The sequence below is a fragment of the Colletotrichum truncatum genome, assembly GCF_014235925.2.
Source record: "Colletotrichum truncatum strain CMES1059 chromosome Unknown Contig_0012, whole genome shotgun sequence".
Lineage (NCBI taxonomy): Eukaryota > Fungi > Ascomycota > Sordariomycetes > Glomerellales > Glomerellaceae > Colletotrichum > Colletotrichum truncatum.
The window spans coordinates 636,454-652,578 of record NW_027222409.1 but is presented as its reverse complement, the minus strand read 5'-3'; the positions used below and the strand labels follow the sequence as shown (position 1 = coordinate 652,578).

The 16,125-nt window shown below is 51.4% G+C and overlaps 3 protein-coding genes across 3 annotated transcripts; 2 read left to right on the top strand and 1 right to left on the bottom strand.

Annotated features, from left to right (window-relative positions):
- Positions 1–909: 909 nt before the first annotated feature.
- On the top strand, positions 910–3,123 carry CTRU02_215012 (C6 zinc finger domain-containing protein; the record flags this gene model as incomplete). The annotated part of the gene is made up of 2 exons (XM_036726477.1): positions 910–970; positions 1,070–3,123. 2 exons carry the CDS (start codon positions 910–912, stop codon positions 3,121–3,123), a joined length of 2,115 nt encoding a protein of 704 aa, XP_036581664.1.
- Positions 3,124–4,887: 1,764 nt separating this feature from the next.
- On the top strand, positions 4,888–5,598 carry CTRU02_215011 (uncharacterized protein; the record flags this gene model as incomplete). Its single annotated transcript, XM_036726478.1, has 1 exon — positions 4,888–5,598. The coding sequence occupies one exon, from the start codon at positions 4,888–4,890 to the stop codon at positions 5,596–5,598; it is 711 nt and encodes a 236-aa protein (XP_036581665.1).
- An 882-nt stretch (positions 5,599–6,480) lies between these two features.
- CTRU02_215010 (beta-ketoacyl synthase domain-containing protein) lies at positions 6,481–16,046 on the bottom strand (the record flags this gene model as incomplete). Its single annotated transcript, XM_070206347.1, has 11 exons — positions 6,481–8,044; positions 8,105–8,225; positions 8,284–8,347; positions 8,378–11,250; positions 11,324–11,544; positions 11,605–14,407; positions 14,460–14,846; positions 14,881–15,106; positions 15,194–15,285; positions 15,348–15,468; positions 15,537–16,046. 11 exons carry the CDS (start codon positions 16,044–16,046, stop codon positions 6,481–6,483), a joined length of 8,982 nt encoding a protein of 2,993 aa, XP_070059990.1.
- Positions 16,047–16,125: the final 79 nt, after the last annotated feature.

Below are 16,125 nucleotides of genomic sequence, written 5' to 3'. Positions count from 1 at the left end.
ATCTGGGCACTAAATCGGCGGGAGAAAGCGGAGTCCCGAGAGGGGAACCGTTGACTCCTTTTCCCCTCCTCCGCTGGCTGGAACACAGAGAGAGAGAGAGAGACAGATAGGGAGAAGACCACAGAATGAGCTCGGCAAAACGCAGCTGTGACTGTGCCGCTTAACGGTTACACGAATGGCGCAGGGTGTCTATTGTTTGATGCCCAGGCCGCTTGCGTACGCAGGTACCGTGGTAGTATGTCTCGCGAAGATCGTCAGTTAGTAATCAACCGTAAAAATGGTCCGAGTTATTCGGTAAAAGGATCAGAATGAACAAATAAAAAGGGGCGTCAGGCAACGAGGGAATGAGGTGAAAGAGAGGGAGGGGAGAGGGTAGGTAGACGACGGGTACCTTTGCGTCGTTTGACGAGGAACGTACCGGATGACTGGCATCGTGAATGGAGCTTTACCATATAGAGACTAGTTTATCCACGGAAAAATGTGAAGCCAATCAAATGATGGCGCTTAGTACCAGGAAGGAGCATTTCTGATTTGTGATTGGCTGAATGCATGTGACTCGGGGATTGATTCATCCGGACAGAGTACGTACCTCAATTTGACCTCCTTCGTCCGCTTCAATCATTTCGTCCGTCTCGGCCTCCGACCGGACGAAAGCTGCGTAATCAGATTGATTATCGAGAAACAACAAGCAATGCAATGAGACTGCCACAGGTACGGCGCTGGCTGCACCTTGGATTCCAGTTTCCTTCTGTTCTACTTCTTTTTTTTGGTCTCGGTGTCAGTCTCTGTCTTCCATATCGAGGTTACTTGCCACCTACCAGATCAAATCGTGCAACCTAGCACTAAACCAGATCCTCCAGTCATCCTCGCTCGTGTTAGTGGACATTCGAGGACCCTGCCCCTTTTATAATGGATGAGCGTCCGTCAAAGAAGCGCAAGGTTCGGAAGGGGACGCGCAGCTGTTGGCAGTGTGAGTTCGTCCGAACATGATCCCGCCCACCCGAGACCCAGAAGCCGGGTCGGATCCCGAAGTTGGAGGTGGACCAGGAACCACTAACATCTCGCACAGGCAGGAAGAGAAAGATTCGCTGCGAATTCGCTTCCAACGACGACCAGACTTGTGCCGGTTGCAAGATCCGAGGGACAACCTGTGTTAGCCAAGAATTCACCGACGATGAGCCCTCCGGTCCTCCCGAGCGTGGTCTGGCCCAGCGCCTCGGCCGTCTCGAGGAGTTGATGGTCAAGCTGGCCGACAAGATGGGCCCGGAAATCTCGAATGCCAAGGTGGCCATCACACCCGCGTCGTCGGTTGATGGCTCTCTTCGCACATCGGACTCTCTGCCTAGCCCCGACAGTAGGATACGGGCAACAGATAGTGCTGATGTGATGCCGTCCGTTATTGATTTGACACCGTCCCAGCCGACACCCGAGTCTCTTCAGTCTCTCCCAAAGCACGAGAGAATATGCAGAGACCTTGTTTCCAGGTTTCCTTCGCCCCGTGATGCCAAAACCATTGTCGAGTCAAGCAGGGGTCCGGTGTTTGTCTTGATCCTCTTCTATACGTATCAGGACATCGTCAATGGCAAACCGCCGCCGACGGCCGCTCTTGCAGAGATTCCCGACGTTTCCAAGCACCCTGCTATCTTGGCCAAACACCTACTGCAATTGACTATATGCCTCCAGCAGCTGCCGCCCTGCTTCGATGCATCCAAGCTCGGCTTCAAGAAATCCATCCAGGACACCATGTCCGAGTGGGTGACGGCCGCAAGCCAGCTTACCTCGAATGACGAACTGGTCGGCTCTGCAGAAGGCTTAGAGTGTCTCGTCTTGCTGGGCTTCTACCTGGTCAACTCTGGAAATCTTCGCAAGGCCTGGCTTGCCATGCGTAGGGCCCTAAGCTTGGCTCAGTTGATCGGCATCGAACGCAACGGCAGCCGACCCCTGAAGTCATGCGACCCAGCCGCTAACCCCGCGACATTGCCGTCATCACATCAGATCTGGTACCGAATCAACTTCTGTGACCGGTACCTGTCACTTCTCCTCGGCCTACCCGCAGGTACGCAAAACAATAGTTTCATGGCCGATAATTTGATTGCAAATGACACGCCCATGGAGAAGTTGGAGAAACGATTCGCCGCCATATCTCTTCGCATCATCGACAGGAATCATGCGTCTCCCAACGAAGCATATGCCATGACCCAGTCAATCGACTGCGAGCTTGAGACGGCGATAAATACGATGGGCAGAGGATGGTGGGAAATTCCACCCTTGCCAGACTGCACCGATATAACAACTCATATGAGCACCATGTCCCATCTGATGCTGCAGATTCATCATCACAGTTTGCTCATCCTCCTACACCTCCCCTATATGCTTCGGAATACGGCCAACAACCGCTACGACTATAGCAAGAAGACGTGCTTGGAATCCAGCCGTGCAGTGCTGAAACGCTGTGTGATATTCCGTACTGCGAACAATGCCGCGTTCTCCTGCCGTCACATTGATTACTCCTCGTTAATAGCCGCCATGACGCTCTTGCTTGGACACATCAGCCGGCCCCCTGGAGCTCGCGATGAAGAGTGGGCGCAACAGCGGGGAGAGGACCGGGCGTTGGCCCAAACGGTCATGGCCAAGATGGAAGAGCTGGCCACCCTGAACGACGATAAGTTGTCGGGAGAGAGCGCGCAAATTATCAAGCAGCTCCTGCCAATCATCGACTGCTGCAACAGCTGCATGACCCAAAAGCCGGACGAGGAATGGAACGTCCGGCTGAGCATTCCTTACCTTGGAACCATCAACATTAATAACTCTTTGAACCAAGATGCCAAATCCCATACGCTGGACCTTTCGCACTCTGAGCTCCCAACGCCCTCGAACACTACCACAGTCTCGCCAGAATCCTTCCCCCCAAGCACGGAGACACCTCCCGTAGCGCCTGTGGAATTCCTCCTGGGCCAGAATCTAGTCCCTCAGGAAGACATCAGCGGCGGATTTAGTACTGATTATCTTGGATGGCCGTGCCCAGGTATCACAGCCGAGGCAGGTGACTGGACCTTTCAGGGCGTCGACACGACATATTGGTCATTATTGAACAGCGGCATGACTAGTGATTTTTCCCAGTGAAGCTGATACGGAAACTTTAACATGACGGCGAAAAGGGGGATATTTTCGGGAGCATTTGCTATGCTTGTTAATGTCGCACTAGCCAAGGGCTGTCGTTTTCATTAATGCAATTGTACGATGCTGGAGCGCACAGTATCCAGAAAAGAAAGCAAGGAAATGGGAGCCAGTCCACAGAGCACGATGACGCGTTTGGAACCACAAGTACATGTCGAAACCATTCGATCCATTACAGGGCAAAATATCTCTGCGGTACAACGCATCAATCAGCTCGGCAGTTAACGGCAAAACGCATTGACTGATGGTTCGCCCAGCTCGCGGCAGGCAAGAATAGCATCTTACAGGGGCCCAAAGAGATGAAGGATGGGAGGAGGAGTGGGAAAGACGTGGCGCCCCAGAGCCGCACGAGATTTCGTGCAGAGCTGAGCAGATAACCGCCCAAAAACCACGCATGTCTGGGCATAAATGTCTGGGCCGTGGCGCAGCATCCACATTATCCCAGTTACTGCGGGGAGCTGGGCTCAGCGACGACTCCATCGACGTTGTATTCCTTAGTGCGCCAACAGGTCTGAAGCCTCTTGGCCTCGCCCAGCTTGGAATATGTTTGCTTCGGCCAAGAATTCACAACCACGAAAACGAAAACGGCGCCAAGTAATGTAGGCCGTTACCAAGGAACACTGGTTCTTCATGCGAAAGGGCTTATTTGCTTGGATGTTTTGCTGGGTATCGTTTAGTAACGCCAACACGGCGACTTCAGTATACCATCTAGTTGCATCACATTACTTTGGGAAAAACCGGCAGTTAATCAGGCATGATAAAAAGGCTGTCAAGGATGCGATTTTTTTTTCTCTTCCTGTTAAATTGATATAGGCACCTGAGACAACAATTCAGGAACGGTATCCCCGGGGAGCCGCACGAACATTTCATGACTCGCTGTACAATCGTGAGCCAATCGGGTCAGTTGTTCAGATGAAAAGTTATGGACACCCGAAATAATCAGTGTAGAGTCCTTGATGTAAAGAATTACAACACCAAATTAGGGTTATGCTTAAACCACCGTAAGGCTACCTATATCGCCATCTTTAACACCAGGGAACCCATATGAGCACAGAGAACCCTTCCTCCCGAAATAAGTATCATAGGGCAGGTAGTTTGCAGCTAGTTCACCGTGATCTAGATCGGCCCGCTCATGGCTTGACGCTAAGTGCATCCATCCGTCCTCACGGTCGTCCCGATTTGACATCTCACCCATGAGAGCTGAGATTACGGGGGCAGTACGGTCCTCGGCCATGCTCCGAATCGGGACTGCCGGTGCACCCTTTTGGGCGACCGCCGAGACCCGATTTCAGCTTCCGCGGAACTTCATTGGAAGAACCAAACAATTGCAAAAGGGGACTTTGGCCTCCAAGTGGAGGATAAGGGGCATTCGCGGCCCACCACGACCTGGGTCTGGCTCTCATATCACATTTTGTAGATGTGAGTGTGTTTCTAATATCGGAAATGCCAAAGAAGAGCATGAGGTTAAAGTATTTGGACATCCCCCTTCGGGGGAAACAGACAGACGGTCTCTCGTAGTTTAGTAGGAAAAGCCAACTTCAGTTCGTGTTAACCTTTCGTTCATTTTTGCCCCTAGGCGGCGGTTCACTCTTTTTTTTTTCATTCGCAATTCTATCTCGTCGTTGTTTGGAAACAAACACCAACTTGTGCCATTCTTTGCAGTTATAAAGCTGATTACGTTCATTTTCACCCTCTTCCACACGAAAGAAAATGCTTTCTCACGCACTCGTCGCCGTCCTCGGCATGACTGCTGCCGTCGTCGCCGCTCCTCCTCGTCCTCGCACTCTTGCCGCGGACGATGTCATCATCCTGCGTACCGATGGAACTTCTCAAATCATGAAGGCCGCCGACTACGACGCCCTCGAGACCGCGAGCGCTGCCCCGGCTCCCCTCGGCTCTCACAACCTCACCAGCACCCCTGGCATCTTCCGCCGCGGCTGCGCCAAGAGCACCGAGGTCCAGGTCACCTCCGACGAGGAGTTCCTCAACTGGGACGTCGCCATCTCCCCCGTCCTCTCTTCCAAGGGCAACACCCAGGCCACGGTCAGCGTGTCGACCGGCTACGAGATCGGCAACTCCCTCTCCATCGGCCACGAGATCAGCATCGGCGGCGACTCCGTCATCAGCGCGTCCCTCAACCTGGACTTGGACATGAGCTGGTCCACCTCGCTGGAGAGCTCCCTCGACTTTGAAGTCCCCGACGGAAAGTTCGGCGTCATCGTCAGCCAGCCCTACGTCCGCCGCGTCCAGGGCAACGTGTTGACCGGCTGCACCGACAGCCCGACCAAGGCCTCCTTCATGGCTGATTCCTACGAGAGCCAGGCCTACGGCAACCTCGCTTGGGTCAAGGGTGTCATTCGCTTGTGCAGCAGCGACACATACCCCATCCCCTTTTGCATCGGCGAGGGCCAACACAAATAAAAATATACCCCTTTGGAATATCATGATTTCGGGAGCCCGATTCTTGTGTTTATTGGAACGCAGGCTTTATGGGAAATTGCAGGCCTGTGTCGGCGTTCAGGTGTCGTTTTGTTCGCCTTGAGATACTTTGTCATGGGCCATACTATATACAGTGTATACAGACTACAGTCTTCTTGGGAGGCAACTTGATATCAGCGTCATAATAGACGACTTGTACCCGCAAAAGACGTGTAAAACTAGCCGCTAGGTTGTGAATATGATGAAGATGAATTAGGATGTCGTTACCCGAGAAATTGCTGATCTTTAATGTTCTGGAGTGTGCATTGGCCACCGCAGATCAGCTCAACTGACGATCCCGCCGTCAATCACTTGATTGACGGGCAGAATTGCTGCCTCTACTCCGTTTGACTGTGTACTGCAGATTATACACAACGAGTGCAGACCAGTGCAAAATCTTTAACTTGGGGATTACTCATACCTGAGAAGCATTGATTGGAATCGGACAAGAATATCGCTGTTGCTTGTTGATGTGAATGTCACTTGTTACTTCGTACTCGAAGCCGTGAAACAATCAGAGTGTTTACCTGGTAGGAAATCCTGGGGTGACCCACAAACTAATAGAATTAGGTTCAAAACTCTCAAGACTCTACATGCCGCCGTCCTGGATGGTTACATTAATGCAACGTATCGCACTCTGTCTCCGCCTTCAGCGTTACTATATTGGAATTCAACGTTTTCTTCGTCTTGCAATGACCATCCAGCGCTATTGGTAAAGAGTGAATTTAAAACTTTGTATCACATACAAATTCAAGGCACCGGAACCGCATCTACACAACTACTAGTTCACTGATATACCCAAGTACCTTTTTTTACATCAGAGTCCTATTCCTGACAGCGCAACTTGACGTTTTCGGACAGGGTGGTCAGGAGCTTCTCGTAAGCATCCAAGAATGCCTTGGGATCATCCTTGCCGTACAGGTAGCTCTGCAATTTGACCGTGACGAGGGGATCCTTCGCCGGGTCGTCGGACATTTCCAGAACGACATCATGCGGTGTCCGCTCTCGCGAAGCCCAGATCTCGGTGAACGATGCATCGCCCAGCCGTCCGGTCTCTGCGGCGCCTTGTCTGTAGTCAAAGACAGCCTGGAACAGGGGCGCGTGCTCCAACTGCCTGGCCGATTTACAAAGACCTAAGCGGTCGAGTGTAACGCCATAAGGTACCCGAGAATGCTGCATCGCCTGCCGCACGCGTTCTTTGACGGCCATTAGCTCGTCGGCGAAGGTCTGTCCCGGCTCGTAGGCATCCATTCTCACGGGTAGGAGGTTGGCAAAGAAGCCCATGGTCGAGATGTCTTGGATGCTAGACCGGTTGGTGTCGGCGATTCCGATGGCGACATCGGAGGCTTTGGAGAGACGCGATAGTAGGAGACGGTACGCGGCGAGATAGAAATGCATCGGCGTTACACCTTTCAACTTCTTGCAGCGCTCGCGGATGCGGAATGCGAGGACCGCGCCGAGGCGGAGCATGCCGACTTGTTGCTCCCAGAGTACGGGGCAGTCCGGGCTACGGGCTTTTCGGGCCTGGGGAAGAGAGAGGACAGGGAGCACCGCCGGGATGGAGGCGTACATGGATGTCCAGTACGCGATGTCGGCCTCCATCTGGAAGCTTTCGACCTCGGAGCGCTGCCGGATGGCAAAGTTGGAGTACTGCGGCGCCGCCGACAGCCAAACACCGTCGTAGACCTTACCGACTTCATCTAGGAAGTTTTGTGTCGTAGAACCGTCCCCGACCAGACGGTGGTAGCCCACCACGAACAAGTGCTCGTCTTGGCCCCAGTAGAAGTCAACGAGCTTGAGCGTTTCGCCAGCGGCAAGGTCATACTCCTCCTTCTCAAGCTTCTTGTACGCTTCTTCTGCTGCGGTTCGATCGGCGACTTGGAAAAATTTCACGTTTGACGACGCAGTTGCCAAGATTTGCTGGACACCTGTTGGGGGAAATGCTGTGCGGAAGATTTCATGGCGTTGCAGAGATGAGCACAAGGCGCTTTGTAGTCGGTCTAGATCGACCGAACCCTTCATGAAAACACCGATTGTGTTGTGGAATATGGTTGGGTCGTCCGAGAGCTGCTGAAGGAGCTTCCACGAGTATTCCTGGTTGAGGGACAATGGAAGTTCACGAGGGTTAGCCGTGTTACCGTTACCATCCTTGACACTGTCCTCAGCGTTCAGGTCAGAAATGGAGGTGTTGTTGGATGCGTCGAGTTGCGAATCTCTGCTGCTGCCTGTGTCATCCTCGTCGCTGGTGATAATTGCTCCGTCCTCGGATGCGACTAGAGGAATGGCGGCTCGTGGCAAACGTCCTGCTGCCTCTTCGGCAAGTTCAGAAATTGAAGCCCCGCTAACGACTCTCAAAAGCGGAATCTCAATCATGAGCGTTTTGGAGAACCTACGAAACACAGATCAGTAACTGCACCCAGATGAATGTATGCAAACTTGGAAGACCTACCATGATCCGACAGTGATGGCACCTAGGGAGTCGACACCTTGGTCGATAAGAGGAGCCGTGGCGTCGACCTGTTCATCAGTAGGAATATGTAGAATGCCGCGCATCTTCTGCGAGAGACCATCTATATTTGAGGTTAGAATTCTCGCAAACAAGCTCAAAAAACCATGTAGGGTTCTCACCGATAATAATGTCTCGGACTTCATCCAAGGTCTTCGCCCTCAGAAGCTGCTCCTTCACAGAAACCTAACCGCCAGAAGCGCTGTCTGCATTTACGTGAATCTCAGCAACCCTGAGGTTTCCGAAGCGAGGATCCTCGTAAAATTTGATCGTGTCCTTGTGGCGTGAGCTGAACTCGGGAATGCCAGTAATGATCTCAATGTTGGACGTATCGGTAATGTCAGCCGATCCAGACCCTGAGGTCTTTCGTCCAGAGACGACGGCCTCTCCAAAGAGAGTAAGGAATTCGTCCTCCGAGATTGTGTCTGTATCGGACGCGAGCTTGAACTCCTCCTCGCGCTGCGTTCTCGCGAGGTATCCCACTCCGATGACGGCGCCGATGTGGATTGTCGATGCAGGCAGGCCCTGAGCGTGGCGCTTCTGGGCAAGGGCTTGGAGGTACGCGTTTGCGGCGGTGTAGTTTGCTTGACCTGGGTTACCTCCCACTGTAGCGACGGATGAGAACATTACAAAGAAGTCAAGAGGATTGTCCACTTGGTTCGAGAAATGCTCGTGGAGAGTTTTGGCTCCAATTACTTTGGAGTTTACAGGCACATTCATAATGGAAAGGTCCATGTTGGAAAGAAGTGCGTCGTGCAGAACCAATGGTCCGTACGCAATGCCGGCTATAGGAGGAAGCGTTTCTCGAATTTGGGCGAGGTTTTCTTTGATTGATGCTTCTTTGGAGACGTCAATGGACATAACCGTGACCTTGCCTCCCAGCTCCTGAATTTCTCCCATCCACTTCGGATCACGGATCTCAGGGTTGCGGCTAGAGATCACGACGTGGCGAGCACCGTGTTTAACCAGCCAACGGGCCAGTGATCGACCGAGAGACCCGGCAAGCCCGAGGAGGAGATAAGTTTTGTCCTGAACAAAGAGCTTTCCAGAATCGATGGCACGCACCCGGGCTGGCACACAACTTTCAGATCTCCAGTTGACAGTGGAAAGGTTCGTGGAGAGTTCTTGGAGGTCTTTGATATCGCTGACCGATCTCATGATCGATGCACCACCTTGGCTCTCAGCAAGAGGTTTTGTAACTGCCATTAATACAGCGTTTTGAATGAATTCGTTTTGTGAAGCCCCCGTTTTTACATTGATGGGGGAGGCGGAGGGTTGGACGAAGTGTTCAAGACCCAATACGAGACATCCTGGCGGTAGATGGCTCGTAACACGAGAACTCAAGCCGGCGCTGGCGCTTTCTTTACTTGAAAAGTCGAAAAATGCCGCAAGTTTCATCGGAAGCGCTTTGGAAATGCTACCGTCCGTTTCGTATGGATGTAGGTAAATCCATGAAGCCGTCCTTGATGAAGAGGGCTGTGCCGTTGCGAAGTATACTGTGATATTCTTGCTCTTCGCTGCATCCAAGATGGCATCCGCGCACAAGTTAGGCGGCTCCATGACGAGAATTGATGCACCATGAGATAGGAGGGAAACAATCTTTTGTGCGATAAGGTTTCCGGCAACTGCTACTAACATAGAGGACTTCTCAGTTGTGTTACCGGTTTCTGCTACATCAAAGGCAAGGCTGGGGTGGACGTCAACAATTGAAGCGTTCGTATCCGAGAGTGCAATGACTGATTTGCCGGTGCTGGCAACTGTGCCTTGCAAAAGATGCCAGAATCCAATATCGCCCACTCGAATGGCGTTAGCGAGGGCGACGTCGACCTCAACATGTATCTGGGTTAAGCCAGGGGACCCTGTTCCGAGAGGAGACAGAGTGTCACACAACTCTAGATAATGGTGGTGGTTCGAAGTTTTGAGAGCGACTGGAGTCTTGTGTACGTCCACGGCGGTCTCAATCGCGCGGCGCTTCGAGAGGATGCGGTTATTGCGGTCCACATCATGCTTGATACGAGGTATATAAGCTTCAGACTTGGAGATGTAGATTTCTGGCTCCAAGGTCCAGAGGATTTCATCCTTCGCACCAGAGGACTGCTCCAAGCGTAGCAATAGTTCGGCTAGGAAAGTGATGTCTAGATGCTGGGCGTCATCGACATCCAGAGACTGGATGTAGATGGATGGGTACTCAAGCCGTGTTGACCGAAGGAATGCAATGCTCATAGCCTGGTAGGGATTTTCAGTAATCGCATTTTCAGTCAGCCAGAGAACGTGACCAGCGAGGCTATGAAGGGACTTGACTGCGCTGAACCTAGTCTCGTCGATATCCGAGAAAGTCTCGCGGTCGAGCTCGGAGAGGACAAGGAAAGTTGATCTAGGGGCAATGGAAGTGGTAAGTAGATCCTCTAAGCGGGGCACGTGAACGGTCTCGCGGCGAGACAAGGTCGTGCTAATCTCTTTGAGAATACGACATGATTTCTCAGAGCCGCCACCAACGATAACCAGCGGCGGAGACGATTCTAAGGGCGCGGATAGCGGTGCGTCCAGTCGTGCCATCTTTGTGTTGACTGCGTGCGTACAAAAGAGAGTGTTGGGAAACAGATTGCCGTGGCGATCTAAAGTACGCGTGTCGACACCAGAGAAACCAGTCTGCTTGAAAATGGCGTTCCATTGCTCAATATCAGCGAAGGGGTCTAAATCTCGACCTTCATCGATGCCAGCCCACCAGTCTGGGAATAGGCCAAAGAGGTAACCGACGCGGGTGTGGTCTCGGTGAGTAGCTTCCAGCAGAACGACATGACCGCCAGGTTTCAGCAGTGAGCGGACGTTAGCCATGGTCTCCGCCAGCTTTGGGGTGGCGTGGAGGACGGACGAGGCAACGACCATGTCGTATGAGTGAGGCTTGAAGCCTTGTTCTTGAGGGCTCCGTGTGATGTCCAGCTTCTGGTAGATCATGCGGTCTTCGTGTTTTGAGAAATGCTCTTGTGCCTTTTCGAAAAAGGCAGGGGAGATGTCTGTGAAGGTATAGCTGTTGAAACCTAGTTGCGGGATGTCCAAGATGTACTTTGTTGCCGAGCCGGTGCCACCACCTAAAATGCCATCATCATATTAGTCAAAGTCAAAAATTTGGACAAGAGTTTGGTATGCTTCAAGGAAACTCACCTATCTCAAGAATATCCATGTTCTGATAACGATGACAGATCTGGCCGACAAGATCTTGTCCATACAGCCAGCCTGGGCCACTGGTGAGATAGCTCTGGTAGAACTCCTCCAGCAACCCATCGTTGTCCATCCAAAGAAAGGGGTTAATGTTCTCGCGTATTGTTGCCAGTGAGTTCTCGCTCACTCGCTTAGCCATCTTGATATGTGGGTGATACCAGTGTCTGTGAAGAGGGTAGAGGGTTAGCGTATACTTTACAGACATGCTTGTCTAAATTACTTACTCTGCACAAAGGTTTTCAATCTGCTCGCGAGTATCGTTCTCCCAGGCTGGGTCATACCATTCGTGCCACGTTCCCTCTTTTACCTTGGAGGAAACGTGCTCGTTCCAGTAGATATATCTCTGATGAGGTCCGGTAGCATTGGCACGGTCCTCTTCAGTAAGCTGCCCTACGAAGTCCTTCATGAAGAAATAACAGACGCGTTCGATCACTGGAATTACTTCCTTGTCCTGTTCGGTAGCCCACAGGTCGGGGTTGTCCAAAAGCTTTTTCGGCTTCAATGGCCCCCAGACCGTCTTAGTAAATGCACGATGATCCTCTGACGCTGACGGTTTGGATAATGGCTTTAGGAGAAGGTTCTCAACGCGATAGAGAACTTGGTTATTGTCAATGGCAGAAGATACTGTTACATCTCCGGCTAGCACGTCACCCTTGTCGTAGGTGTTTGTAGTATTGAACCGCACAGCGTGTTCTGGAGACCCGGATTCAAGTGCTGCGGCACAGAGCGCAGGGACGAGTGTAATCCGATCAATATGAACAGGCACGTAAATGGATCTTAAGCGCTTGTCACCAGGGGCCGAGTATGCTCCCATTATGGTCTGAAACGCGAGGTCCATGGATGCCGGATGCAAGACAATGGGACGAGGCCCGTCGTGCAGCGTGGGGAAAGCCATGGTACCGGCGGCCTTAGCATCAGCCCTCGCCAAGGTGTATATGCAGCGGTAGTCCTTGCTGTAATCGAAACCAAGCTCGTCAAGCTCAAGGTAGAAGTTTTTCATGTTGATGCTAGTCGCATGAGGGGGTTCCGATTGGGCAGGTGGTAGGACATGTTCGTCTGGCACAACCTCTCCAAGAGTGACGACAATTTGACCCTTGGCAGACGTTGAAGGTTTAGACTCTTTAGCAAGACAAGAGTCAATAGTGAAGTCTAAAGTGATTTGTCTCGACTGGGCCGGATCAGCACGACGAATTCCTGCTGTAAGAATTAACTCTGCAGGGCTGCTTTCATCCTCAAATGTTACAGCTTTGTCGATGCTCAAGTTGCAAACCTCCACAAGCTTCACGGAATGCTCTGCAGAAGCCTGCATTGCTGCCTCCATGGCCATAACAATATAACCTGCGGCTGGAAAAACAGCCTGACCCTGGAGTGAGTGACCCTGTAACCACTCATGATCCCGAGGTCTGATGGTGTTGTGCCATTGCAAAGTTGAAGCCGTACTTGATGATGATAGCGCACCCAAGAGAAGATGAGGTCTAGGGCCATGAAGGTGGCTATGGATTACACGTGTCTCGGTCCAGTGGTTTCGAATATGGTCCCATGGATATTGTGGGAGTTCCTTGGCCAAGCTTCGCGGGGCTTCCTCGGGCGAAAGAACCTCAGATATGAGCCGTGTAGGGTCAAAAGCGCCCAGATCTAATGACTCCCAAAGATAGCCGAGGGCGCTGGCAAAAGCTTCCACGTCATTGGAGCCTCGTTGCATACAGCCAGTATAGGGGACGTCTTTGGAAATGACAGTCTTCAAGGTGGTGAGGCACGGAGCCTTGAGAGCTGGATGACAACCCACTTCAATGGCGGCATCAAGCGTATCATGGTTGATGGCTGCAGACTCAGCAGCCTGCATGAATCGTACAGGAGACACCAAATTGTCGTTCCAGTACTGAGCGGTGACGTCGGCTGCACTCATTTGCTTATTTTGATGGACGGAAGAGTACCATACGGCTGAAGATCCGGCACCATCGCCAAACTCGCAACCGCAATCCTTCAAGGCTTTGACGTAGTGTGATGAGCAAGGAAGCATGTGATGAGAGTGATATGCTTTATCGACTTTTAGCATCCTGGCGAACTTAGACTCATCCTCAAGGATAGCCTTCATCTCAGTGATGGCATCTGCATCGCCTGAAAGTGTGGTGCTATCAGGAGAATTGCTAGCTGCGACACATATGCGGCCCTCAAACATCTCCAAGCTGCAGAGCTCCTGAGCATCTTCAAGTGACGTCCCTGCAGCCAACATAGCTCCGTCTTCGCCGCTTGGAGATGAAGCATGCTTGGAAACGAATCCACGGAGATAAGCAATCCGGATTGCTTGTGAGGCACTAATGAACCCCCCGGCAAAAGCGCAAGCAATCTCACCTGAGCTATGCCCGATAACTGTTGTGAACTCCACACCAGCAGCGGTTAGCAGTCGTACCAGGACAATCTGAGCTGCGCAACAAAGCGGCTGGGCGAAGTCAGCTTTAGTAACGTTAGAATCCTCGCCTTCTAGCATAAACTGTTCAGTTAAAGTCCAATCAGGCCTATACTGAGATGGTAGAGCCTGGAGCGCGTTGTCGAGTTCAACTATGACATCGCGGACGTAAGGGATAGCCAGGATGAGCTCTTTCAACATGCCCGGCCACTGAGCACCCTGTCCAGTGAATACACTCAGGAGACGAGGCTTTTCCTTTGAGCTTGCGAAGCAACGTAAATTGGCCGTTGATTCGACAGGCCCTTCAATTGCAGCTTCCAGTGCATGTAAAAGAGTTTCCATGGACGAGCCCGTAATTGCTTGGCGATATGGAAGGACAGATGGCTTGACGAGCATTGTCCAGATAAGGTCCAGCATGTTGACATCTGGTTTGGATTTGATGAAATGAGTTATGTTCTTCAATAAAGCTTTAAGCGAGCGTTCTGACTTGGCTGACAACACTAATGGCAAGGCGTAGGCGACGGAGCTATGAGATGAACTGCGGGTTGTTTCCATGATCGCTACATCGCTGCTCGGGCTATATTCCTCAACAATGGCATGCGCATTTGTACCGCCAAATCCTATTACAAATTAGCATCAGAAGTGATTCATAAAGTTTAAGCAAATTCTTACCGAAAGAGTTGACGCTCGCTCTGCGCGGCTGGCCTGGTTCAATCTTCGGCCATGGCTGGGCTTCTGTGGTGATCCTCAAGTGCTGATAGAAAGGTGCTACTTTTGCACTAAGGTTGTCAAAAAGCATGTTTGGAGGAATCATCCTGTGTTGTAGAGCAAGAGATGCCTTCAACAGGCCAGCAATGCCAGCAGTTCCCTCAGTGTGTCCAATGACTGTCTTGAGACTACCAACAAACAGGGTATCGCTTTTTGTATGAGTCGTTCCATCTTCTTTACTAAAAAATGCGCTTGCAATCGCCTCAGCTTCCTGAGGGTCACCTGCAGGTGTACCAGTTCCTTCATAGTACTTTTTAGTTATTTGCTCAGAAGAGATGAGGGAATTGGCGACTGCAAGTAGATATCATGCTACTGGAAGACTTACCGTGCGCTTCGAAGAATTGGCAACGATCTTCTGCTTTTGAGAGATCGAGACCTGCTCGGGCATAGGTATCGCGAATTAGAGCTTCTTGAGCTACGTGGCTCGGCATTGTGATGCCCGTCGTTTTCCCATCCTGATTGACGCCCGTCTCACGAATAATACACTCAATGGCATCCCCATCACGTAGTGCTTGGCTGAGAGTTTTAAGTACCACTGTTGCGACACCTTCCTGTTGACCACCAATAGCGAGTGTTAGTATAACAATAACCAGAGTGCAAGGAGTGGCCTAAGCTTGAACACATCTATGGTAACTTACACCTCTGGCATAACCATCGGCCGCATTGTCCCACATGCGAGATCTACCGGTGGGCGAGAGCATATTCAGCTTGCTCTCTGTAATGTAGTTCACTATTTTCACTGTTGTTAGAATCGTCAAGTACGTGGGTGTTGAAGTTTGCGCTTATACGTACTTGGTGACAAAATCAAGTTGGAACCCGCAGCTATTGCTGTCTTGCTCAATCCACTCCTCAATTGCTGCACAGCAAGGTGCACAGCAACAAGTGAAGAACTACATGCCGTATCAACAGTCATCTACTCGCAGAGTTAGGCTTTATTCTTAATGATCTTCGGACTGTGTCCCGTGGAACGGCGGTACTTACACTAGGGCCGTGCCAGTCAAAGAAATAAGACAGGCGGTTTGACGCGATGCTGGTGGCAGCACCTGTTGCAAAGTACGTGGGGTTGTGGTTCGTGTCATTTACTTTGAGGAGTTCAAAGTCATGGGTCATGATGCCGACATATACTGCTGTGTTGGAGTTGCGAAGGTCATGCAAGCCGTATCCAGCGGCTGAAACGGCATCATAAGTGACTTCTAGTAGCAACCGTTGTTGTGGATCTATACTCTCTGCCTCTCCAGCTTGAATATTGAAGAAAGAAGCATCAAAGGTCTGAGGCGAGTCCTTCAAGAAATATCCGTGACGCGCATTCGTTCGGCCATGATGAGAGCCGTCAGGGTGATAAAACGCGTCAATGTTGAACCTGTCTTTGGGTACCTCAGTTTGTAAGTCTCTGGGTTCTTTTAAAAGTTCCCATAACTTTGAGGGGTTGTTAACGTCGCCTGGAAACCGGCATGCACTTCCCACAATGGCAATGGGCTCGTTTGGAGGCATAGTGAATATAGGTTATAGGTAATCGAATACAAATAGGAACATCAATTGTGAGTGATGCTTGCTAGACTCTAGGTACATG